The sequence below is a fragment of the Amphiura filiformis genome, chromosome 12, assembly GCF_039555335.1.
Source record: "Amphiura filiformis chromosome 12, Afil_fr2py, whole genome shotgun sequence".
Lineage (NCBI taxonomy): Eukaryota > Metazoa > Echinodermata > Ophiuroidea > Amphilepidida > Amphiuridae > Amphiura > Amphiura filiformis.
Genome location: NC_092639.1, coordinates 60,439,212 through 60,465,383, shown reverse-complemented (window position 1 = coordinate 60,465,383; position 26,172 = coordinate 60,439,212). Strand labels below are relative to the sequence as shown.

General features: G+C 37.1%; 1 protein-coding gene across 1 annotated transcript; it reads right to left on the bottom strand.

The window, feature by feature from the left end:
* Nucleotides 1-5,675: 5,675 nt before the first annotated feature.
* Nucleotides 5,676-19,344, bottom strand: LOC140165450 (proton-coupled folate transporter-like). Its single transcript, XM_072188744.1, has 6 exons — nucleotides 19,191-19,344; nucleotides 12,492-13,582; nucleotides 11,082-11,213; nucleotides 9,966-10,049; nucleotides 7,064-7,220; nucleotides 5,676-5,822 (listed from the first exon to the last, which is right to left on the bottom strand). The coding sequence occupies exons 2-6, from the start codon at nucleotides 13,561-13,563 to the stop codon at nucleotides 5,726-5,728; spliced, it is 1,542 nt and encodes a 513-aa protein (XP_072044845.1). The 5' UTR covers nucleotides 13,564-13,582; nucleotides 19,191-19,344; the 3' UTR covers nucleotides 5,676-5,725.
* Nucleotides 19,345-26,172: the final 6,828 nt, after the last annotated feature.

Genomic DNA, 26,172 nt, shown 5'->3' with positions numbered 1-26,172 from the left:
AAACCATACCCCCAGCATGATACACGTATACATTTTCTGAAAGGAAATTGAACAAGGGATCCAACAAAAGACCCAGAGACACTGTCAGATGTATGGTTCTAATGCTACATTTATGTGAATGAGACAAAACATCAACTGACAGTGGTACATGGGTATAATGTCACTAACATTTCTGTGTTACCCCTGCATCTTATTTTATGTAATTTTCTAATAGATCAGAGTAAGGGCTTTCCTGCAATACATAAATGTATGTATATTTTACTTTCGTAAAATGATACCCCTTCCAAAAAGTGACCGAAATAGAATTAATTTTTTCTATTGTCATTGGCCTATCATATACCCTAAAGCAGCTAACTATTTTAACTGTTTACAAAATAAAAGTGTAGATAATAATGTCAGCTTTCTTTTGATACCAAATTTATTGATAAACACTCATTTTCAAGGAAAATAGCAACACATTTGCACACCCGACTACGAGGCTCCCAAAATGAAAACTTGGCTTACAGTTTTGGGCAGCGTGTATGGCAAGCCAAGGGGGCCAAAAGCGTGGAACAGCTACGCGTAGCTTCTTTCTGGTTACGAGCAGCTGTTTGTCCAATCAAAATAGTCAAATTTAATCACGTGGTTGGGTCATTAGCTGCGCGTAGTATAGTTATAGGTATCCTCTTTCACAATTATTATCTTGTAATTAATTTACGGAATTAGCATAGATAACGAACGGGTAAAGGAGGCCAAATCACAGCACGTGTCAAGAGAACATGTTGCTAATGCCTGGCTAAAATGACACAAAGCATATTTATTTAGTGTTTCCAAGTTTACACCGTGTTTATAATAGCAAGTAACTTTATACTCGGGCTGTATTAGCGGTGCAGGGGATATGAAGGTCAAACAACAACCACTACTGATGTAAAGCGCTGTGTAAAGATATTGCAGGGAAAGCGATATCACATGCCACTGTGTAAATATGGAGAGAGTAAAATGGGTCATCATTTTTTCGGAACGGGGGGGTTCTAAATTTACAAAAAGTCGGCGTCAATAAATTGCGGCCCTCACTATTTCGGCATCAAAATGTTATGCCCCCCGACTTTCACCACCGATACACCTTACCCCCTAGACAGGCTAAAATTGTATTGAAATCAGTCTTTTTGAATACAATAAACACACTATCTGTAGTCATCTTGTGACTCCCTACATTTTGTCATTATCAATTTATGACCCCCTCCCCTTATTTTTCTTTCCAAAAAGTATGGCCCCTATATTTTGGATCCCTTCCGAAGAAAATGATAGCCCCTAAATATAGAACAATCATCATTCTGTTCAGATATTACTTTAATAGCACCTATACCATTTTTTTGCTGATATACTACAGATATTTTCATTTACAAAAATTAACAACGTAATATTTGTGAGAGAGGATGTTTACATCAGCTCCACGTGTTTAAAACCGCGAATCTGATTGGTTAATAAGCTGCACGTAACGAGAAAGAAGCTACGCGTAGCTAGTCCCACGTTCTGAGCCGCTTAGCTTGCCATAAGCGTGCCCCGCCACCTCCACCATGTTCACTGTATTAACATTTTATCATATTGATCAAATGTGACAACATGTATTGTACAATACATACCGTAGAAATCTTTGTACAAGCATAATTATGTGCTCTAAATGACTGTTTTTTGACGAAAGAGACAAAAGGCAGACACCCTCCACAAAAATATTACAATTCGCCGTAAAAGTGACGTAATTAATCGGATTAACTACCATAGTGCTACTAGCAGTGCCCAAAATATACATTTTCTCAAGTAAGATATTTTATACAAAAGTATAAGAAAAATATATAATTTAGTTAATATTTGGCACCGTCTCTTCATCAGATACTGGCGTTGTCAAGTTGGTGGGTTCCTTGCTTGCAGATTAAAAACTAGATAAAAATATCTAGGAGCCGGTTTTTTAAAAAAAAATTTTTAAATTTTTACCAACTTTTAGAAATTTGCACCATTAATGGTCAAAAATGCTCAATTAAAAAAAAAAAATAATAAAAAGCCTGATTTTCGCCCAAATTTCAAATACTAACACTTTAATTTCGCGGGTACTTTATTTCGCGAATCGCCGATATTCGCCATTTTCGCGGGTACTTAATTTCGCGAATCCAGGATTTTGTATTTCACGTCAAAGTTTCCAAATTCTTATCTCTGCATATAGCCAGAAGCTTAAGTGAAAATTAGCCTTACTTTGCTGGGTATTTCCGCCTTACCTTCCCTAAATTGAATGTTGGGATATCTCTAAAATGAAATATGGCCATTGTTTTGTAGGAAATAACATGCAAACTATGATAAAATTACGAAATACTTTTGCCCTAACAACCCACGCCATTATCATAGACCATCATGGGGGCGGCCATTTTGTTTCACAAACTTTCATTTTTGTCTCATAATTTGTTATTAAAATTACTTCTAAACATTTTAAAATATCTTTTTAAATCATAGAAACAATGAAAATAATATTTTGGAGCTTTGTTTAGAGTGTTACAACGTGAGAAAACAAGGTTCAAAACAAAAATAAAATGTTCTGATTGAACGAGGACAGGCATAATTGATTGATCGATTGATTGATAATTGGTCATTATTTTCTATGCAGCAAATGGATAAACAATACCAATTTCACGATTTTCTAGCAAGTTTTATGCGGAGGGTCAATGCTTTGTGGAATTTATATGATCTTTATAATGATATATGAGGCTATTTTGATGATGGTTCAAGGTAAATAAATAATCTACTAATGAAAATTATGTCACACAGTCACAAAATGACTTTGAGGTGAATTCTGTAATGGAAGTTGCTAGAGTTGGGTTGTCAAATTCGGAACCAGTGTGCAAATTGTCTGTGATAAAATTCGTGAGTATTTAATTTCGCGAATCAAAAGCCCTCGCGAAATTCGCGAAATTAAATACCTCGCGAAATTAAGTGGTTTTACAGTATGAAGTTGCTCAAAAAAGTCCCTAGATATTTTAATCTATTTATTAAAAATGAATAAAATATTTTGGCCCAAGAATGTTTTTGTTACGAAGACCGAAAAAATATAGGCCAAAACCCCCTTTTTTATTTTCTTCAAAAATAAGCATTTTGGCCCAAATTTTGACCTCGCAGATGTGTTTATCGAGTGCTTGCCATTCTAAACATGTATACTTTTACATACTTTAGACCAGCAATTTAGCAGTTATGAGTCCCGAAGGTTTCCATAATTCCAGGGTTAACACCACCCAAGTAGACAAAGTACCTTTTAGGCAAGTCACCTTTTAAAGATTATTAGCAAAATGTGCATAGACAATGTACAAAAATATAACAATATAATAATACTTAATACTAGATATACACATTTACAAACCCTTTTCATCTAGGGAAAATTAGTAAGAATGATCGATTATCATTATGTACATTTCACTTTTTTTAAACGAAAATATACTTTTTTTATATTAATATGTCCAATTATGCAACAGTTATAATACAGGTAAATAAGGTATTAAACGGCATACATGTACGTCTTTGGTAAGATTTAGGTATTGGTATATCAAAGGATATTAAGGCCTACACTTATGGTTTAAAGACATTCTATGTAATGAGGTACTATTGTGACTACAGTATATCATTACTATTAGGCCTATATCAATATACATAATATTATATCATAAGTTAACTACATGTATAACTATTTATGAGTTCAGTTAACTTTTATAATAGTTTTTATACCATGTTTACTGTAATAACGTTTTGTCATATTGATCAAATGTGACAAAATGTATTGTACATACCGGAGAATTCTATGTACAAGCATAATGTGCTCAAACTGACTTTTTTTGACGACAGAGACAAAAGGCAGACCCTCCACAAAAACATTAAAATTCGCCCTAGAACTGACGCAATTAATCGGATTAACTACCATAGCAATAGATGAATACAATTTTGAATACATCGCCCTGCACTACAACGTTCACGCGGTACCTATGCATTGAATCATAGATGTCAATGAAAGGCTGATCAATCAGCAGGGCCTCCTTGGAAATCAGTGTAGTAACATTGAAGGGGCTACCCTGCCTAACGAAAGAATAAATAAATAATAATAATCGCACCTGTAAGATTAGTATCTGTGAAAAGGGCGCTATTGTATTCAATCTGTTTGTTGACATACACAGGTGATAAGTGGAATCTGCTTGTAGTGCAGGGCGATCCATTCAAAAATTGTATTCACCTATTGCTATGGTAGTTAATCCGATTATACGGCGAATAGATTGGTCTTACTACATGTTTTGTACAGTTGCCTGTATCAGTAATATAGTTGCTCAAACTCAAAATAATTATTTTGTTGAGGGTGTCTGCCTTTGGTGAGTTTCGTTTCATTCGTCAACAAAAACAAAACAAAAACAAAAAGCAAATTTTAATGTACGAACGTGCCGGGAAGGATACTGGCTGACCTATGTCAATTTAGGTCGTAGAAATGATACATACAACTTTGGAATTGTGTTATACTATTTATACTACAGGGTGTCCCAAAAAGAGAGGCCCCTCTTTGCTCCCTCTTTTCGCCTATTTTTGAAAAGTTGATCAAATATATTTTGGTATGTAAAGAAACCTTTAATTGTTAGCTTTAATAAACCAAAACAATTATGTTAATTGGCTCACAACTTTTGAAGATATGCCCTTTTAAAGACAAGTACCCGTTTTTCACTCTGTCCACGGATAGCAAACAGTGTGATTGGGATGGGTCATGCTGTGGAGTGGTCTGCAAGATCACCAGACCTCACACCACTTGATTTCTTCATTTGTGGCAAAATTCAAGATCTTTGCAAACGTATTACTGCTATATTCGCAAGTATCCGCCGCACAAGGTTGGTACGCAACGCAATTGATGCAATGAGAACTAGGACTGAAACCTGTATTCGTCAAGGAGGCAACCAGGTAGAGTGCAGAGCAGCACAGTAAACTCACTTCAAAAGAACCAAAGACAAACTAAACAGCCCTTTTCAGGGATACCTTTTATTCAAAAAAGAGAAATGACTTATGTTGTCAATAAAAAGAAAACAAGAAACAATAAAGTAAGAAAGTATCTAGTAAGAAACATAATAAAACAAAAAGCATAAAATAACCGAGAAAAACATAAGCAATTGCAGGTATAGCAAAGTAAGTCCCATCCCATATCAATTTCGCCCAAATTAATAACACTTAATAACAAAATCCATAAACCATAAGCTCGCCGGTAAAGCCCATTCCCTAACATAAAGTTGTTATTTTATAAAGTTATCATCGAGGAATGTTTTATATTCATGCATGGTATATATGCACTTTTCAATCTTGGAAGTAGCCAAACCTCCTCCGTGGACAGAGTAAAAAACGGATACATTTCTTTAAAAGGGCATATCTTCAAAAGTTATTAGTCGATTGAAATAATTGTTTCGGTTTATTAAAGCTAACAGGTGAAGGCCTCTTTACATACCAACATATACTTGATCAACTTTCCTGAAATAGGAGAAAAAGAGGGCGCAATGAGGGGCCTCTTTTTTTGGTACACCCTGTATATACTGTATGTGTACACATTTACAAATATTTTGCAAGACAGACGTGGGTGATTTAGGAAAGACATGCGGGTGCGGGTACTAGCAGCGCCCAAACTATGCATTTATTTGTATACATTTTCTCAAGTAAGATATTTTAAACAAAAGTATAAAAGATATATAATTTAGTTAATATTTGGCACCGTCTCTTCATCAGATACTGGCGTTGTCAAGTTGGTAGGTTCCTTGCTTGCGGTGGCCTGGATGACGACCTGTAGGAGGCTGTGAAAAAAAAAGATGAACAGTAGAATGTAACATTTTATTATTTTGAATCGCCATAACATACTTATTTTTCCCTAAATTCAATACTAAATGTTTCACCAGCTGACGTCGACGCACCACGTATTATGTCATTTTCTCATGTAGATATATTATAGGTTTTCTTAATTGTCCATTCCCCCGTCACATTACTTGAATTGTCACCGTCTAGTATGGTTGCATGAAAAAAATGTGTGGTATACATCGTATACCGCCCAATGTGCAACCAAACAACCTGACCTTAATTCATTCATCTATGTTTAAGGGAAGGGGTATGATTTCCACTAAACGTCTCAATGCTTTCCATTTTTGCAAATTTGAATTATGCACATTGTAAAATTCGTGTAGCAAAATCTTTTTCATAATTATAATAAAACACATTTTAGTTTACTATTGCTATGGCAGTGCAACATTTAACATTTTCTAACACAAGAGGCATACATTCCTTTCACAGAAAAACATACGTCATAAAAGAATTGTTAGTTGTGATGATTTCACACGACTAGTCCAATAAAATATCCATTTACTTGCAGACGTTTCGGAAACTGTCGGTTTCTTTTTTGATGCTATTGTTGTAATGACGATCTGTGTACAGCTGATGTTGACCATATCCCTGGCTGTACACAGATCGTCATTACAACAATAGCAATGTAAGTGAATATTTTATTGGACTATTGGTATGAAATCACAACTAACAATTCTTCTATGAACAGTCCCACCTTGGTCTGGGGCGGACATTTTAAAAATGAATTTAGAGGAGCAGCAACGACATCACTTGCATTACATTCCAGATGTTAAATCTACATCATATGCAAAATTTGAGGAAATTCGCACGAGTCCGTTTTATTTTAGGGCCACTTGTCTATAACTGGTCTTTACATGTAGCCCTATGGAGAGAGTGCCCGTTGAGGGCGCTATAACCCCATTTAAGGAACAAAATGTGATTTAAAAAACGGACTCGTGCAAATTTTCTAAAATTTTCAGAGTATGTAGTTTGAACTTGTATAAATATAATCAAGTAGTTGCCCTACCTGCTCTTCTCCGAAAAAATAAAAAGTCCTATACCTCAATGATAATGAAACCTAGGTGTCCCGGGGAACAGTTCTGATGAATTTGTTAAAGTCTCATGAAAGAGGATGCTAGGGTCACGAAAAACCCCTTAAGTTGATTACATTATTTTATACATCATATATTACGACACTTACCATAATAGAAGCAAAGGCACTATAAGTAAGCCAATCATGTAGTAGAATACAAACGGTGAATAGAAGCCAACTGTAGCAGAATATACCCCGTTTAGCATTATAGGTGTGAGCAAACTCCCTAATGCTTGAATACTTCCCATGCATGTAAATATGGCTCCTGTTAGGAAAGAACATTAAAACTGCAATCAAAATCATTAATTGAAATAAAACACAAAGATTGTGTATGATACCGTTTGATTAGTGTATTATGGTCAAGCCAGAACCTGAGGGCTCATGTTCATGGAGCAGCGCAGTGCGGAACCCTTTTTGATTTGATTTGTTCGGGTTTTGACAACCCTGGATAACCGAAGAAAGCCTCTATTGAAGCTTATTTCCATTGGCATTGGGGTCCATTTGAACACCGGGACGTATTGGGAACAGTCAGGGGTTAACACCATACTCTTTTCAAAACTGGCTGCGAATTACATTTACAGGTGTGGCTCTCTGTACACGGGACCGACAAATTTACGTCCCCTCCGAAGGACGGGGTACTTTCATGATCCATTTGCCCAATTCTAAGTGAACCACGGGGAGAGCGGGAGTCTGAATTTAATCTACAGAAGGCCAATTAATTTCAGACTTTTTTTTCCAAGTCAATATCCCAGCAAATCGTCACCGCTGGGAATTGAACTCGGGACCTCATGCACTAAAGGAGAGTACCCTGACCATTGCGCCACGCTCTCCCTTTTAACATCTCCTTTACAACCCAATGTTGACAAAGAAAACTGTTACTGTTCGTAATCTTAAGGCCATTGATCGAAATTTGTATAGCAATGATGTTGCTCAAGAACTTGAAAGTATCAATCTTAGTATGTCTCTGGATACGCTCATAGATCAATTCAATAGTAAGATGTTATTTGTTTTAGACAGTCATGCTCCTGAAGAAAGTAAATCTCGTACTATAATGCCGAGATACCCCTGGTACAACGTAGAAAATATGAAAGAAGGTGGAGAAAGAGTCATTATCCGGAAGACAAAAAGATGTATGTTAATCAGAAAACCCTTGTTAACCAACTTTTTGATATGGCAAAAACAGAGTACTATAAGGTCAAGTTGAATGCTAGTAATATTAAGGGAGTTTTCCAGACTGTAAATACTCTATTGAACAAAAACATCAAACGTTTGCCTACTGGTTTCTCAACAGAAGTGCTGTGTGACAAGTTTGTCACCTTTTTCAGGAACACGGTTCTCAAAATCCGTAAAACTTGATGATCTTGGCGCTTTGATCATGTTGGAAAGGCGCCTTATTAAATGTTGTTTATGTATATACAGGGTGTCCCAGAATGATTTATACCGGGAAAGATGGATTATTTAGGTATGAACGGCATTTCTATTGGTAATATTGTTTTGCATTTTAAGTTCTACATATATTTAGCTTTCTGAGATTTTTTTAGATTTTAAAAGTTGGACGTTTCTAGTTGAAGTTAGAGAGGATTGCGTAAAAATGGTGAATTCCAAATTTTAACAAAGCAACCTATTTGGAAAATCTGTAAAATTACTAACCGTTCAGTACAAAGTTATTTGGAAAATGTTATGCAGAATATTTGTTGTGTCCTGTTCTTGATTCTACTAAATAGTCGATATCTATCGTTTATTTATGATGTTACGAAGCAATCCTTGTATGGAATAAAGGATTTGCTACGCTTGAGTGACCTTCAACTATTCTTTCTTTGGCGGCAGTTTTGAAGCCAATTATTGTGGTGTGTGAGTTTCATCATTTGAAATGCCAGCAGAGATGTATTTTTCATAAAAGTATAGAGAATGTTCGTCCTTAGTGTCACATCATGCATTTATGTCCACAATATATTGGCAAACCCACAGCTACGTGACGAAGAAGATCAACATTTACTGTGGAGGATCCTTGAGGAAGTTATATCCTCTGTAATAATGACATTTTTGAGTAAAAATTTGGGTAAAAATCACATAAAAAGTATGTTTTTCAACCTAAATATCTGATGTCATATTGAAATGTTTCACTTAATCCCATATCAAGAATTATTTAGCATTGTAAGCTCTACATCTGTGCCAAATTTAGTGTATTTCATATAAAAGAATGCAGGATTTCTCCAATATATTGCACCGTGTGGCTGAACGATGGTGATAAAGGATCAATGTGATATGATGCCTTTGCGCTGTAAATTACACAGATGCCGTTTTCGTCCATTTTCAGTAATAGCAATGCCACGCCAAAACGAATCAAGCTATTTCCATGAAAGTCACAGAATAAGTAGGAGACATGTGTGGCATTGTATTGCACTTATTAAGATTAGATACACTGTTGACTATATATTTTTGGTATTTTGTTTAAACACGGTATAAATCATTCTGGGACACCTTGTATGTATGTATGTATCCTTAACCCATAAACTCTTGAGTCAGTCTCTTGTTTGCCCGGGGCTCCTGGACTTCGTCCACCCAGTTCACATGCTTGATACACCCCTACCCTGGCAAATCGTCTGGTTGAAGAATATTATACATTATACACAAACATTTTTTCTGTGCAACATAACTGTATTTTTTCTAATGGATGGAGTAGAACCTTTATTAGACTGATATTACTCATTGCAGCGCCCAAGGAAAAAAAACGTCTTTATAAATAATACCCGTGATTTCAATTATCATACAGTACATGTAGTGTGTGAGAGTATATTCGGTAATGGTATGTTAAATAAAGTGAACAGAACATCATAATTGTGTTCAGTTTATTAGAAAGGTATCGGCTTCACTAGACAGTCACGAAAATACGAAAAAAATATATAATGCACAAAAATACTTTATATAACTTTCATAAGCATAATTTGTTTTTAATACTATACTTTACAAGCTTCGAGTCTTTTAAATGTTCTGCAGAACCTTAACTAACCTTGTTCTTTGTCTGTCACTAATTTGGATGCCACCGTCTTTATAACTGGACTTGATAGAACTCGTAGCATTCCAACAGGAATCGCTGTATTGAGGTATAGAAATATGCAATGCATTTAGTCCCGGCATTTATGGCAAGTATATTGCAAAATAGAACAGAAAAACCAATTCGATTGTCATAGTTTTTGAAAAACCAGGTTTCTCGGCCAATAAACTTGGTTTTTCAAAAACTATGACAATCGATTGAAAAACCAGGTTTATCAAAAACACACACACACACACACACCCCCACCCCCACAAAAAAAAAAAAAAAAAAAGAAAAAGAAAAACAACAACAACAACTGACAATCGAGCAAGCAAGTTTATCGGCGAAAAACCAGGATTCTCGGTCGATAAACTCAGTTTATCAAAAAATATGACAATCAAATTCGAAAAGTCTGGTCAGAGTTTTTTGATCAACCTGGTTTATCAGCCGAAAAACCTAGTTGATCAAAAAACTGGCAATCGAGTTGAAATCGACGAAAAACCAGGTTTTTCTGGTCTATTGTGCAATGTACTTGCCATAGGCATTATATACATTAAGAACTTTATCAAAGAAGTCCAAAGCACCTGTGTTCAAAATGGCATACCCTGCTATCGGAAGCTAAGAAACGTGAGTTTTAAATCTTGGGATTTCATGAACAATCTTACAAATACATACTCAGTAGTTCAAAGTAGTTCACGTACAATGCAGAAAATAACATGGTTTTCCAAAATGAAATACAAGTTTCTCTACTGAAAGTATGTATTTTCTAATGTGTACATGTACTTCCGCAACGTGACTTTGTGAAGGGCATACATCCACTTTTGACACTTTCGAAAAAAAGGAGGACAAACTGTGAGGATGAAATAACGATGGAATATCAATTTCAGCTTTATCATTTATGGTACACGTAATGCAGGACCAGTATCTTCAGTATCAAACAACAAAATCCATGTACATGATAAATTTTGCATTATAAATGAAATTATGATATCAAGATCATGCAGTTTTCAAGAGTTTAGTTCAACATTGTCGCAACAATGAGAGCGATTTAAAAGAAAACAACAACAAAACAGGCCTACTATCCCTACTTACAGATACATATAAATATTGATGTTTGTGCTGTAGCCACGAATATCAAACTCAATACTGTGTCCAATATCGATAGGAGTGCAATGTATATATCTTGCAAACACTTGCCCAGAAGGTATCCACCAACAATACCGCCTGCATATAGAAAAGAATAACAAAAACATGACGGCTTGGTGCAAGCAAGAAGGCGCATATGCAATGGCTGCCGAGTGTCATTTAATGTATGTGTACAACATAGAATGAAGGAAAGTATATAGGGCAGCTATTGCAGATAAGGATTTCTTGCACTAGACCTACATCCTTGGTAAGCCGGCTAATTCCACGGAACGGTATACAATCATGGTATAACAGCGTATTTGAGGAAATATTAAATATGCAAAAACTAAGCTATACATTGTAAACATGTTTGTGGCAACAAATAAATGTGTATTGCACTTCTTTCCTTCAATAATAGAAACCAGAAGAAAACGTTTTGGACATTATTCGCAAAAATGTCGGGTTCTACAAAGGGTGTATTAAGGCTATAAAGTATCTTCATAACATTCAAAAATCTTATATTGGACATAATAGTTGGGAAAAATGTTTGCAAAAGTTATTTTACAATATTATAACACCGCAGGCCTATAATTTTACCATGTCCCGAATATAAAGCAGTCAATATTTGTTTTGTAATAAAATGAATATACGTGGATGTTGCGATTGCGGTCAATAGTTCGTTACCATGCCCTGGGCATATTTCATTTTGAGGGCATAGCTAATTTAATGACCGCACTATTAACCAACTAGATGACAGGAATCAATATATGAGGTATATAGAACGTTATATCGGCATGAAAACAATCTAGACCTACGTAAAAGGCGTCTGTGAAGCTCGTTTTAGACGCTTTTGCATTAAGACACGAAGCCGCATCTCTACAGGCAACCCATCTCCAAGTTCAAGCCAAAAAGGCCATGTCTCCAATTGAAGACCTGAGCGCAAGACGACCGTAAGTCCACTTTGGCCCCTCAACATGTATACAAAAAGTTGCGAATAGTTTCGAATAGTTTGGTAATGTTTTATACATATCAGGGGCCAAATCAAATCTTTCACAACCTTTCATGATGTTTTAACCCTGCAACATGTATTAAACATAAGAAACTATACGTTATTTTAGAGTATTCATGTTGAGGGGCCAAGTGGACTTACGGTCTTCTTGCGCTCAGGTCTTCAATTAGCAAGACAGTTCTAACATTTGAACAGGTAAGACGTGCAATTTGGAGACACAGTTTGATTTTGTGTCTTCTAGTTCTAAACATGACTTGCTTCGATATTATATAGATAACTTAGATGACTTGCTTCGATATTGAAAATGCTTCCATATTGTTGAAGTGTTAATTATGTAAAATGAATAATGTAACGTATTACGATATTACCTATAGCATTCGCTGCCAAATCCAATGCGGCGAAATAACCCACATCCACTGCAGACCAACAAAATGGCTCCCCCATTCCGTACAATGCCTCTAAAGCAACGTTTGCACCACCAACAATGGCTATCATGAGATTTACTGCGAATAAAATCCCCAGTTTTGAGCGTCGAAAGTTACTATTATCTTTAAACATAGCCACCATGTTCTTGATCATCTCGCGTTTGGGACTTCGGGATGTCTCGGATGAAGGGCGTCTTTGGATCGTTTCTGCCACAAATGGTGGCGTTATTACATAGAAGAATGCCAGCACGACAAAGCATTCCGCCATCAGCATTGGCGGAATGTACCCTTCATATTTCAAGAAATAGCCAATGCCTACTTGGGAAACACCAGCTCCTAACATGAAGATCATGTCTATGATGACGATTCTAAACAAACGTTTTTCTTTGGTCGTAATATCAGCAATGTACGATAAACAAACAGCTGAAAATAGACCCACTCCACCTGTCAGACCCTGTAGTAACGAAACTATGACGAACATATATAAATCCAGGCCGAGTGCAACGATGAGGATCAATAATAAACAGACTATTAGATAACCCACAAGCGGAATCAACATGATCATCTTACGTCCAATCTGATCACTCCATGCACCTAAGATTGGCACAACAAAGAAAGCAGGTATGGATTCAGCAACAGAGCAATACATACTCCAATCAGACACCTCAGCCATGATCTTACTATTCGTATTATTCACATCAGTTCCGTTACAAGATGCCTGACCAGGATCGCCGTCAATACCATATTCTTTAGCAACTTGTTGCCTGATGTATTGTCCGCGCAGGTTGACCATAGTCCCGTAGGCAATGATAAAGAAGACCATGGCGGGTTCGACTGTTATCAGTCGATGCCTTGCTGGACCTAAGCATCTTGTGTGGCAATTAATGGGCTGTAATGTTACCGAGTTATTCTCAAGTAGATGTTGCTTGTCATCCACATAGCTATTTTTAATTCCGTTGATATGAGTTGCGTCTTCTTCGTGATCGTCGACGTGATCAACATTTCTGGTCTTCATTTTGGTTTGGTTGTATAGTCTGAAAAAGAATATTCAAGAGAAAAACATGAACTTTAATTATAACGCCTTTAATCGATGGAGCTCTCCAAAGATTGCAATCGGAGATGGTCATGTATGCCGCAAATATCCGTTTAATTGTCGTTGACTATAATCAGACAATTAAAAATGGTTGAGGAATATCCGGGGTATTAACTTTGAAAGTATTTGCGGGCTGCGTTCTACAATTACAGCGGTCTTTCAGTAAAACTTGTCACCAGAAATATATAGGTGTCATTGGTTGAGAAGCCCAGGCGACTGGACACACGGGTCATTCGGTGACATTTGGAAAAATATCATCGCCGAAAAATATGGTACATTGTTATAGTATTGTTGATCCGAATGAGCTAAATCAAGCTTTTTTAATTGTGAACATTTGATGAAAAACTAGAGGGTTCATTCGTTGATAATGGTTGAAGGATTATCTAAAACTAGATATTTTGCCGTACACCTGCTTGTCACCCATCATGATCTTGTTCTTGTGTGATAGGCTTAATATACTCTGTTTGTTTGTTGTTGTATTTAGTTCTGTAAGGGAATGGTCAATGCTGGCCTTATTGGCCTTTCGATCATCTCCTCCATAATTGTCTTGTTTTATTTTTATGATGTTGAATTTCTTTGTATTTTGTTGTTTTTTATTATGGAAATAAAGATTCATTCATTGATCATGCCAATTCAGTGAGTGCCCCTCCCCTCGAAAGATTAGAAACCGGGATTAGAAATAGGCACCAGTTTACTGTATTATATTAGTTATGGTTTCACAAGTTCTTTTCATCATTGTTAACAATTTGTGACCCGGCAGCACAAACGAGCCGTAAATTCCCTAAATTGTATTCTGTGTTACGGTGTAAAATGTGTACGAAGGTCGTATTGATTGTTGGCCCGTATAGAAAAAGCAAAGAAAATATGCTTTAATTACAAGGTATTTTTCATTACCTTTTACGGGCCCTGAGGTCCGTTTTCTTTGCTTTTACTGCCCCATAGTAAAGTATGTTTTCTTCACTTCTTACGGGCCCCTAGGACCCCGGGGTAACGCACCCGGTTACCCTTCCTTGTCGGCGGCACTGCCCGTAGAACAGGGTTTTCTTTTTTCGTCGCCTTATTGTGATCATTGTTGGTGAGCCTTCACAGTGCAGATTTGCTGATGGAACAATCAGCAAACTCTCAGTTTACTGGCAGAAAGTTCTCAAGTTCTCAAGGGTAGTAGGGACAGGTTCATTAAGTTATGCAATGATCATGCTAAAGCGTAAAGTGAGATGCAAAGTCACAAACACAAGATAGATTTTCAAGAAGACGATTATTAGGGACGTGATTAGATTTACACTTCTGTAGTTCACCTCTGGGCAGATCCCCAAAGTGTGAAGATAGCAAAAATATATTCACCTTATCTCAAATGTGCTATTTGCAAATTTGAGTATTGTTGGTTTCAAAACTGACCATGTTTACCCAGATCAACCAGCGGATAATAACTCGTGCTACGAGCAGAGTACGAGCTAAAAATCACTAATGGTGTCCTAAAACAACAAAGCCTAATTAGATAAAGCCTAATTGATTAGATGATAAGATACTATCTTATATATATATATATTTTGATATACGTTAAAAAGATTTGCCCCTTGCAAAAACATGGTAACTCGTGCTACCTTGACTTGTGCCATAGTTTGTCCACCCTAAAAGAAAAACGAATTAAGTATTTTAAAAATACAATAAAAAAACCCATGCAAATACCTACATTAAACTGAAGCTTAGAGACAGTTAATCATATATGCTTAAGTCTAAATAGCACGGCGCTAGTCGAAATTGAAAACCACTGCGCTAGTCCGAATTTGTGAAACACTGCGCTAGTCCGAATTGAAAACCACTGCGCGCTAGTCCGAATCTGTGAACACTGCGCCAGTCCGAATATTCGGACTAGCGCAGTGTTTCTCTGTTTCGGACTAGCGCAGTGGTTCACAGATTCGGACTAGCGCAGTGGTTTTCAATTTCGGACAAGCGCATTGCTTTTCAGTTTCGGACTAGCGCTATGGTTTTCAGTTTCGGACTAGAGCCGTGTTTTTCAGATTCGGACTAGCGCAGTGTCGGACTGAAGAAGTATTTTCCAGATTCGGACTAGCGCAGTGTATTTCAGATTCGGACTAGCGGCGTGTCGGACTGAAAAAGTGCTTTCCCGATTCGGAATAGAGGCGTATTTTTTAAAAATTCTGGAAACCACGCCGCTAGTCCGAATTTTGTCGGACTAGCGGCGTGGTTTTCATAATTAAATTTCGGACTAGCGGCGTGTCGGACTGTTGCAGTGGTTTTCATTTTCGGACTAGCGCATGCTTTTTTCGGACTAGCGCCGTGCTTTTCATTTTCGGACTGACGCACCTCTAAGTATAGGGAATTTGTGATGTCGGACTAGCGGCGTGTCGGACTAGCGGCGTGTCGGACTAGCGGCGTGTCGGACTAGCGGCGTGTCGGACTAACGCCCTGTACCCCAAAGGTCACGGAGAACCACCATTCGTATGTAGGTTGTTTTGGTGAAATTAAATAGGGAGCGCGCCTGGGAGGGGGGGGGGGGCGCTGCTCCAAAAAAATAACTTGATAAGAACAGCTTGTCTGTACGCAGTGCGATAAAACTCATACATATGAGGCACTAATAAGGAAGAAGAAGTGTCGTTTACGCACTGTATATGTCGTACAATCGGCTTCGTTACATCTGCGATGAAAAACGTTTTGAATTTGTCTGAAAAGTTTTTAATCACGTTTTATACTTATAAAACATTCCCATGTTTGCTGGGATACTGCTATCAAATCGTATCACTTTGCCACTTGACATGTTTTAAATGGTGCCAGTGTACATGGTGTAGAGATCGATTTTAATTTTGCCATTAGTTTTACTTTCGTTTGTTTTTAACACTTCGCAATTTTGTCATCGTAAAGTGTAAATAATGATCCACTTCCTAAGTGTGTCTACCATAAATATATCCTGGTGCCAGCTACAACCAGGTGGATGTCAGTTCATAAGAGCAATGTCGGGGATTATAGATCACAATTTTTCAATCGATGGTTACGCTCCCTGTGGAGGGGCGGAACCAAACTGGCTGATGTGGAGACTAATACTCGTCTATCCTCGTCTTTGACCATGCGCAGATATGGCTGGTCAGGAAGATATTTAATATCCCGAATTTATAATATGCCTACCAGTTCCACCGTATAACCGATTTGCTAGAGAATATTTGTTACCATGTTTAATAAATTCGTATTAATCGTATAATAAAATGTGGCCAAATGTATATTTGTATACATAGTGTGTGGATCCACTCTTCTACGGACTTGGCTACTAAGCATGTCGGGAAGGATATGGCGGTATGCTGACCTGGGTCAATATGTTCTGGGCAGATGAGGTCCCACCAATTACCTACGACCTTGTGTGCGATCATGTGTAACAGGCAATTCCCGATAATAATAGAGGTTCCCTGCTACAACTCATAGTCATAGTTCAAACACAGAGCTTCAAACAAATCAAATGGTCTATTGTTGTTCAACAATGCATAATATTCAAATCTTATTGTTATTGTTAATAATATTCTGAGTGATAATACCGTCCCAAGGACACGGTCAGCCACTACATGTACCTGTATGAAAAGACATCGGACGGTACTTTGGTATAATGTAGCCTATATGTACGTTATTTAATCTATTGCCATTCTATTTCCAGTAATGTTTAAGTTCTAACGAATATTTGATGACGTAAAATCGATAATATATTTCTGCTAGATATTGTATGTAACATATTATCGATTTTTCGTCATCAAACATTCGTTAGAACTTAAACATTACTGGAAATAGAATGGCAATAGATTAAATAACGTACATATTGTACATACAATATTGTACGTCTAATACTCGGAGTCTGTATACGACTTTACTATCGGGCAGGACGGGCTGCTCTTATCCCCACGGTCGGACACCCGGGTCGGACATAAGTCACTTATTACCGGACCTTACGTCGCTATGTCCGACGTATGATAAACATGTTTGGAATTTTCATCAGATGAATTTGGATTGTGTAGCCTAGACGTTCGCCTTTCGTATCTCTTTCCTTGTTAGAAAGGTATAACGTTGAGGAGATAGGAACATGTACAGAAGATCCGGGACCTACTCTGCCATGTTTGGCTGAGTAACGGTACATGAACACGGTCTTTTGTGCCTATGTAAATTAGTTATTGTGTAAAGCTGTGTTTATACCCAGACGGCGATTTAGTACACTGACCATGCGTGCGATTCAGGTTTCTCCAAAAGCGATTGAGTATAAATGCATCTTTAGAAATGACCGGCGATTGTGTGTTCTCAAGTGGGTTTTATCATGTTAATTAGTGACCTCGATCAAGCATTGTATTGCTGTCATTTTTTGTACTGGATCGTTCAAGCATCTCCAACAAATTTTTCAATGTAAGTGCCTCTGGCCCTAGTAGAAGTAAAAACGGATACTATGGCCAGAGTTCTAATGCTAGTGTAGCCTGTGGGGCTGGGATGGCAACTTTTATTATTATTATTATTATATTATATTATATTATATTATATTATATTATATTATATTATATTATATTATATTATATTATATTATATTATAAAATATTAAAAAATATATTTCAGATTGGACTTGTTGTCGTGTGTTTGTGCTGTTTAGCATTGTTTAGTTCTCTCTGCCTTGCGGATAGATCTTGGTTGGAGTTTGTCCCCAATAAATTATTTTCTAATTACTTTTTGTATGTTACTCCAATATCATTATTGAATATCATTATCATTATTGTTATATTTATCATTTACTTTGTAAGTACTAAAATAGCCTTTTCACAATTTCTCATGTAAATGTTGGACGTAGCCTAGCCTTTGATTTATTATAGATATGCCTATGTAAGAGACCAGATATAGGATAAGTCTCTTACACTTACTGGTTATAAAATTGTTTATCATTTTTGCATTGTATACTTTTGTTGAATTTTGCATTGATAAATCTTGTAATTTCTCAACTTACAAGGCTTGTTTGTCTTTGTTCGGTTTTTTCCTAATGTATTAAATTGCTTTATTTAGTATTATTGTATAATTGAAAAATTATGTATAGGGTGTTTAGTGGCATCCTCATCCACTGCTTCTCATATGTTCCGCACTATTTTGTAAACAGAAATTATTATTCTGTATTATGTTTATAATTGAATGGATGAAATTAAAATAAAGTTATTCCAATTATTTTAAAATTTGGTAGATTTGACCAGATTCACCCACTTGTACTTGTACACTTTAACATTCTTTCTAACTCGGTCTTTTTGGAGATTAATGTATTGTACAAGCCTAGATACACATATTTATCATGTTTATGTATTATTAAAAATGAAAATAAGACAGTATCCAATCTGCAGCTTGAGGGTACATATATATGTAAAATTCAAGGTATGTCTTTTGCCACCACCCTCTTCATTTTACCAACTTTTAAACTGAAAACCTATGTAGGTTTATTAGTCACCACACTGTTCACACGAATTTTGTAGGCCTATATCGTCCTCAAAATGTTGAAATAAACCTGAGCGGTGTAGAGATTAAAAACTTACCTTTGAGTTTGATGTATTGAATTTTCACTGACCGATAATGTTTACTTGTTGATCTTATTATCATGATAGCCCATCTTGATTGAACCTTCCATCATCTGACATGATGATGGTCTGATATCGACATGGCATGCAGTGTAATGTTTTAATCCGGGGTTTTAATCAGAGAGTAGTTATTCTTGAGAGGGCACTCACCTCATTTGCATGGCAAAATTACCCGTCTCCTCTGCAGCCAATTTGGTTTCGCTCCATCGAAATCAAGCTGGTCACGGAGGAGACTACTTTCCTTGTGTTTGTTCATTTGTGTATGGAGAGCCCTTCTTGGAGTCCGTTTGGACTCAGGCTACGCTCTCAGCTAGAGTCCGACGCTGCATTGTACTAGAAACACCTTCTCTGTGAATTCGCTAGAGCAAGGAAAATAAAACTGGTTTCATTACTATCTGTTTTTGAGCTTTTTTGCAGGTCTGCGACCATGGTGTTACCACAACTGTCTTTGCGTCATTAACATGTGCTGGAGTCTAGCACAGGTCAACCAAAGTCCCGGATTTTAATAAGACAATAATGATTGACACACACACCAGGAAGTTTCTCATCCAAAAGAATGAGAAAATTTAAATTCTCACCATTTTGGCCGTTTCTCATCAAAATGTCCGTTTTCTCATCCAAAACTTCCTTTAGTGTATTAAGTTAGGCCTATTGATCCTAAATTTGCTGGTAGGGTAAAACTCGTTTTAGGGGGGTGTTTAAATAAGTTGGCCACACATGCGTATAGGCCTACATTATCATACTTGAGTGCCCCCCCCCTCCCCGGTGAAATTTGAGACTCATTTGGTCACCGTCCTATTAAAGCAATATTATAACATTTTCAAACAAAATAGATTAGCATTTCTTTGCCATAAAATGTTAGCTTTTACTGTCAGATATATCCCCTTTTATTTTTGAGCCGAACAACTACGGCAAAGCAAAGAAAATTGGAATTTACTACCAGCGTACATGTCGCCAATACGTACCACTCCTTCGGTCATGTTGTGGTACGACCCTTTGTTGTGTATATCACCGTCCCGCACGCCATGACGTACTGTGTGTTATGAACATCGTGTATGCGTTCGACTAATAATTCCATCGTAATAATAAAGCGCTGAATCAGCCATTTATTCAAAATCACGGATTTTGACAAAACTACAGCACTTAGAATCTTGATTTTTGCAGGGTATATTGGTTTAATAAAGTACAATTTAATCGTGTAAAAATAGGAATTTCAAAAATTCAGTGAGGGCGTCTTCCTCAGCAAATGTTATAATATGGCTTTAAAGCGTCCTTGCCCACACGAGTCGCCCAGGAGTAGGCCCTACCCGTCATTATTAATTATTAGTGGTTAGCCTCCCTAAATACAGTCGTGTATCGTGTTGTCAATTATCGTTACTTGTGTCCATGGATATGACCCCATGTATAAGTAGTCTTCATATAATTCACACAGTCTATGCCATGTCATTTACGGATACAAAGAGGATAATAATGTTGAGGGCGCCCACAAAATCTTACACCGTCTTACACAATGTTCCAAGGCAAAGTTCAGTTTAATATTTACTCATCGTACAAATACAGACGTTTTATTGTGTGATGATGTTGTCTGGATGGGTGGACAGTTGTCACACTGTGGAAAAACAACAACCGGGAATCCGCATTCATTTACAAATAGCATTAAATTAGTATCACATAGTGGCCTCCGTGCAGTGGAAAACCTTAATTCTTTCATCAAAAGAAATGAAAATGACAAAAAAACCGGATCCACCTGTACGCCTATAAAATGGGCACAGAAATTTGTCTCAAATATGAATGAATTTTAAGAAACATACGGGATATGATGAACCAATGACCTGACGCCATGATAGTAGGATCTATTAGTCGTTTTATATACAATGTATATACCGTGTTGTCATAATACCAATATTTGACATAATATATAACGAGTAATATTTAGTATTGTAAATATGCAGTTCATATGCACAAACGAACACTGATCTTTATGATATTCAGGTTGTTGTACATCTCATATAACATGTCATATAGGAGGTCATATGTGTTGACCTTCTCCTATTGTATTTGTTCATCTGTGTATGGAGAGGATTAGCGCCATTAAAACCCCATCAGTATTAGGGCGTAGTTCAGTGAACTCACCAGATTGCTATTCCAAGTACTTTGATAAATACAGATAATATGTATTAATGGGTCGAGGCGATTGCATTGAAAAACTAATAAATTATTCATAACAGTTACGTAATCAATCGATAGTGCGGACACTTTTCATTTACAAACCACCAAAATTCGTAATCTTTTAGCGTTGGAAAAGAAACCACGTGAATAGAGTGTCATAGCCCTGGTTTTAATGTAGCCTGTAGTGGAGTAGGCCTACGCGAGGCTGGATACGATGATGTGATGCCGAGGCGGAAAATGAATGAAGTTATGACTACAGAGAACCTATCCTTGAGAGGTCACTCTATTCACGCTAAAAGATCACGAATTTTGGTGGTTTACAAGTGAAAAGTGTCCGCACTATCGATTGATTACGTAACTGTTATGAACAATTTATTAGGTTTTTCAATGCAATCGCCTCAGTACTTGGAATAGCAATCTGGTGAGTTCAATGAACTACGCCCTAATACTGATACCTCTCCATACACAGATGAACAAATACAATAGATGAAGGTCAACACGTATGACCTCCTACGTGACATGTTATATGAGATGTACAAAAACCTGAATCAGTATTCGTTTGTGCATATTGACTGCACATAATACGATGCTAAATATTACTCATTATATATTATGACAAATATTGGTATGACAATACGGTATATACATTGTATGTAAAACGACTAAAATGGTTTATCATATCCCGTATGTTTCTTAAAATTCATTCATATTTGAGACAAATTGCTGTGCCCATTTTATAGGTGCACAGGTGGATCCGCGTTTTTTATTTTCATTTCTTTTTAATGAAAGAATTAAGGTTTTCCACTGCATGGGGCCAATCAGGGTGATACTAAATTAATGCTATATATTTAAATGAATACGTGTTCCCGGTTGGCTCTATCAGAAACTGAGGTATTTCTAGTACAATGCAGCGTCGGACTCTAGCTGAGAGCGTAGCCTAAGTCATTACGGACTCCAAGATTGGCTCTCTATACACAAATGAACAAACACAAAGGCGGGTAGTCTCCTCCGTGACCAAGGAGTTTATATAGGAAGGAGAGGAAATAGATTATGTAACGCTTATTGTTCCTTTGTGCCAATTAGAGTTCCCGACACGCTATTCATCGAGAGGTACCTTTTGTTCGAGACAAAGGGCTTCCGCCATTAAATCGGTAACTGACCTGACCAGCGTATTAACGCTATAATAGGCAGGCTACTGTCAATAAGTGATGAAACGAAAGTCACGTAAAAGCGCCTATACGAACGAGAGGTACCTTTGGTACTAGTCCATCCCAAGGGTGTGCGTGAGTTGTCGCATGCACACAAAACAGAGGTTCACCTACAATACACACCTATTGCAGCGCCCAAATTGGTTTGGGCGCTCATTTGATTATACTCAGTGGACACGCTTTGCTCTACCATTTCGCTACGGACAGTTCAGCAGCATAGGCAAAGTGTGCGCTCTGTGTGGCGGATATAAGAATCTACACAAGTAAGTTGTCTACATTGTTTGCCAATAGGTCTACATATAAGGATTTGAAGTAATTATTATATCATTCCTACTGTAGTATTTTTAAGGACATTAGCCGCGGTCCACATCGTGTTTTATTATGTATAGGCCTACCATAGTATTTTACATGAGCATCGCGTATATAGGAGTCTACCCTGGACCTCAAATGTGATATATTTGCTCAAACTCGAGAAGCATAGCCATACTATTTCTGAATTAATCAATAAATCAAAGCAAAATTGTAGGCCTATAATACTATATTAAATATAATTGCGGACCAACCGATACAGCTCGATACGCCCAATGTATGAATAAAAGCACCTTACAATAAAGTCACCCAATTGAACAGTTGTAGGTGTCGATCGCACGACTTCATTAATATTGATTGGCAACATTTTCCAATATGTCAGCGCTCAAATCGGACACAATAGAACAATAGACTATTCAGTGCGTTGTCCGTGACCAGCTTGATTTCGATGGAGCGGAACCAAATTGGCTGCGAAGGAGACGGGTCATTTTGTCATGCAAATGAGCCAGTGTCAGCCGGTTGTTATGACTTCCTGGTTATGAACCAAGATGCGGAAATCCATGTTTTATTCCAGCCGTTCAATGTACCTATGAATAATTAAGCAGGTGACGTATTTACCAACTCTAAGGATGTAGTGTTTTGCTAGTTTTGACGAATACAACTATGTAGAGTGCATCCTTTCCTCAGATTCTACAACCTACTCTGATGCATTGGACAAGTAAGTGATATCGATTTTAATAAATTCGAATTAATCAAATCGCCTTTTACTAATAGGCGCCGCCATTATACATTATAAGGGACTAGTTGGTGACCAAACACACACAAATGAATAGCATATTCTTTGATAATTTTCATCTTTGCTACCTGGCAAAATTATTTAAACAATGGTGGATTCCAAAACAAGCTGTATGTTATTACAACATAATTGGGAAAATATTCACCGACGGCAATAAAGATCCATCGACGGAAACACTTGGTGTGAATGTTTGTACTTAGAAGTAGAAAAATCTTTGAAGAGTTTAAATATGGTGAGTTGTCACCTCAAGAGTATCATTATGTGATGAGCTTCATTTCGAAGATGCTTTGATGTGGCATGTTTTGGTGATTAATAGGGACGTTTGTACCTTAAGTGGGACCGGTCTTTTGAGAGGTTTAACATGGTGAGTTGCCAAAATCAGATTATTTTAAAATATCCTTTACTTTCTCTTGAGTACTTCTCAATACATGTATATCAAGAAAGTATGACACATCAATATGTGTAATAAAATGGATATAACCCCTTTCGGAAGTCAATGAATGTTATAATGCCTGGTAGATTTTTGGCCTTCACTCCTTCTATTATCCTTCTAAGAGCCAGTATGTGGCTGACAGTAGTTCTTCCCACTCTGAAGCCATTCTGGTTGTTTCTCAAAAGTCCATAAACTTTGGGTCTTATCCTGTTGAGTATCAACCTATTAAAGGTTTTGGCCACTATTGAGGATAGGCTGATGCCACGGTAATTACCTCCTTCACTTAGGTCTCCTGCAATGTATCGTTGCAAAATCCTAGCACCAGGTCATCCAGGTCACATCTCTTTAAAACCTCTGATGGGATGCCGTCTTTCATTCTGCTATTGCTGTCTTTGCCTCAAATACACACAAATTATATATTTTCAGAAACTGAGGTTATGATATTGAGAGAGTTAAATATGTTGCCGCTTTATACAGGCTAGCGGTACTTTATACAAATTGCCTAGCCGATTCCGAGGACGCGTCGACTCAGGTCACGGTCTGTCTACGTGACAAACAGTGCAGGTCAGTCAGGGTCAGGGGACAGTTGCAATCTGTCTGCTGCCATCCACGTAATAAACCTGACGATCACCTTTTTGTACCACCGATATGCAGCTGTCAATCATCATGCACAACGAGTGAGAATTACTGGGTTAAATCATGGTTAAATCGGTCATCAAATTACGTCACTCTGCAATGAGTGCAAATGTGGGCCAAGATCAATGACGTAGGCCAAGCTAGCTATTAGTCACCTACAATCCCGGACATAAGTAGTTCGAACACTTGTGTCAAAGTAGGACTGTTTGAGACCGTATTTCTGATATACTTGACATATTAAAATTTCGCTTTCTTTGACGTGAAGTCTGAACCTTATCCTACAACTACAACCCTCCCCTGCCCCACCAATCAATGTTGGATGTTTCTAGGGGTTCCTGACCAAAACAACAACAACCAACAACATTGATTGGGGGAAATGGGGGCATATTTGAAATACCCATGTTAAAGTGTTCGAATAATTATGACCGGGATTGTAGCTCTTACACACGGTCCCGAGCTCACACTGTCCTCACTTTTGCGATCGAAGTAGCGCCTTTCTAATTTAGTACTCTCAGCTTTATATTGCTTTGCCAGCGCTTTAGTTTTTTGGCAACCCAATTCATTGGGTCGACCAGTATTGCCGAATTGGTCAAAGTGGGAGATTTTGTCTTTACTCACAGCACCCTCATTGACGAATAGCGTTTGTTGATCGAAAAACAGCCTAGGCTAATAGAAATTGGCACTACATTCGTGATTATAATGTGCATTTTGAGAATGAAAGTAACCTCCCGATTTTACTCAAAATTTGACCTCCAAGTACTATTGCGCCCCAATAATTTAAAAGCCAGGTGCCATCGCCCCCCTCCCTTATTTAAAATCTTCCGGAGCCTCTGTTAACCAATTAATGCACAGTCTGGAATTAATGTATGAGTGATATAAAAAAAAGTATGACGACAGCTAAAATAAAAATACTTCAGCCTTAAATATTACATTTCTGAAAATATACTCTTTAATTTATAAGGTAGTGGACGACAAAGCAGCTCTTAGGCAAGTCGCCATTTAAAGATTATTAGCAAAATAAATGTGCATAGAAAAATGTACAGAAAAATAGTATATCTTTTAAAAATGCAAAAAAACAAAAAACCAAAAAACTAAGGCACCTTAATATTATATACAGAGATTATACACACGTATACTAGGGAAAATAAGCATGATCGATTATCATTATATACATTTCACCTTTTTAAACGAAAATATACTTTTTTCATATTAGTATGTCCAATATGCAACAATCAATTATAATACAGGTAAATGAACTATTAAACGGCATACATGGACGTCTTTGGCAAGGTATTTGTATATCACAAATTCTTAAACACTTGAGAATGTTCTTGCAATCTTATTGGTTCTTACCCGTGTGATATGACAGATATCACACACCTTAGCGCG

Bases quoted from the DNA above. Each gene is read 5' to 3' on its own strand.
- LOC140165450 (XM_072188744.1), bottom strand. From the start codon at position 13,563: ATGAAGACCAGAAATGTTGATCACGTCGACGATCACGAAGAAGACGCA. The intron at 10,050-11,081 runs GTAAGTAGGGAT...ACCTCAATACAG, and splicing joins ATCAATATTTATATGTATCT to CGATTCCTGTTGGAATGCTA. The intron at 5,823-7,063 runs GTAAGTGTCGTA...TTTTTTTCACAG, and splicing joins GTGCCTTTGCTTCTATTATG to CCTCCTACAGGTCGTCATCC.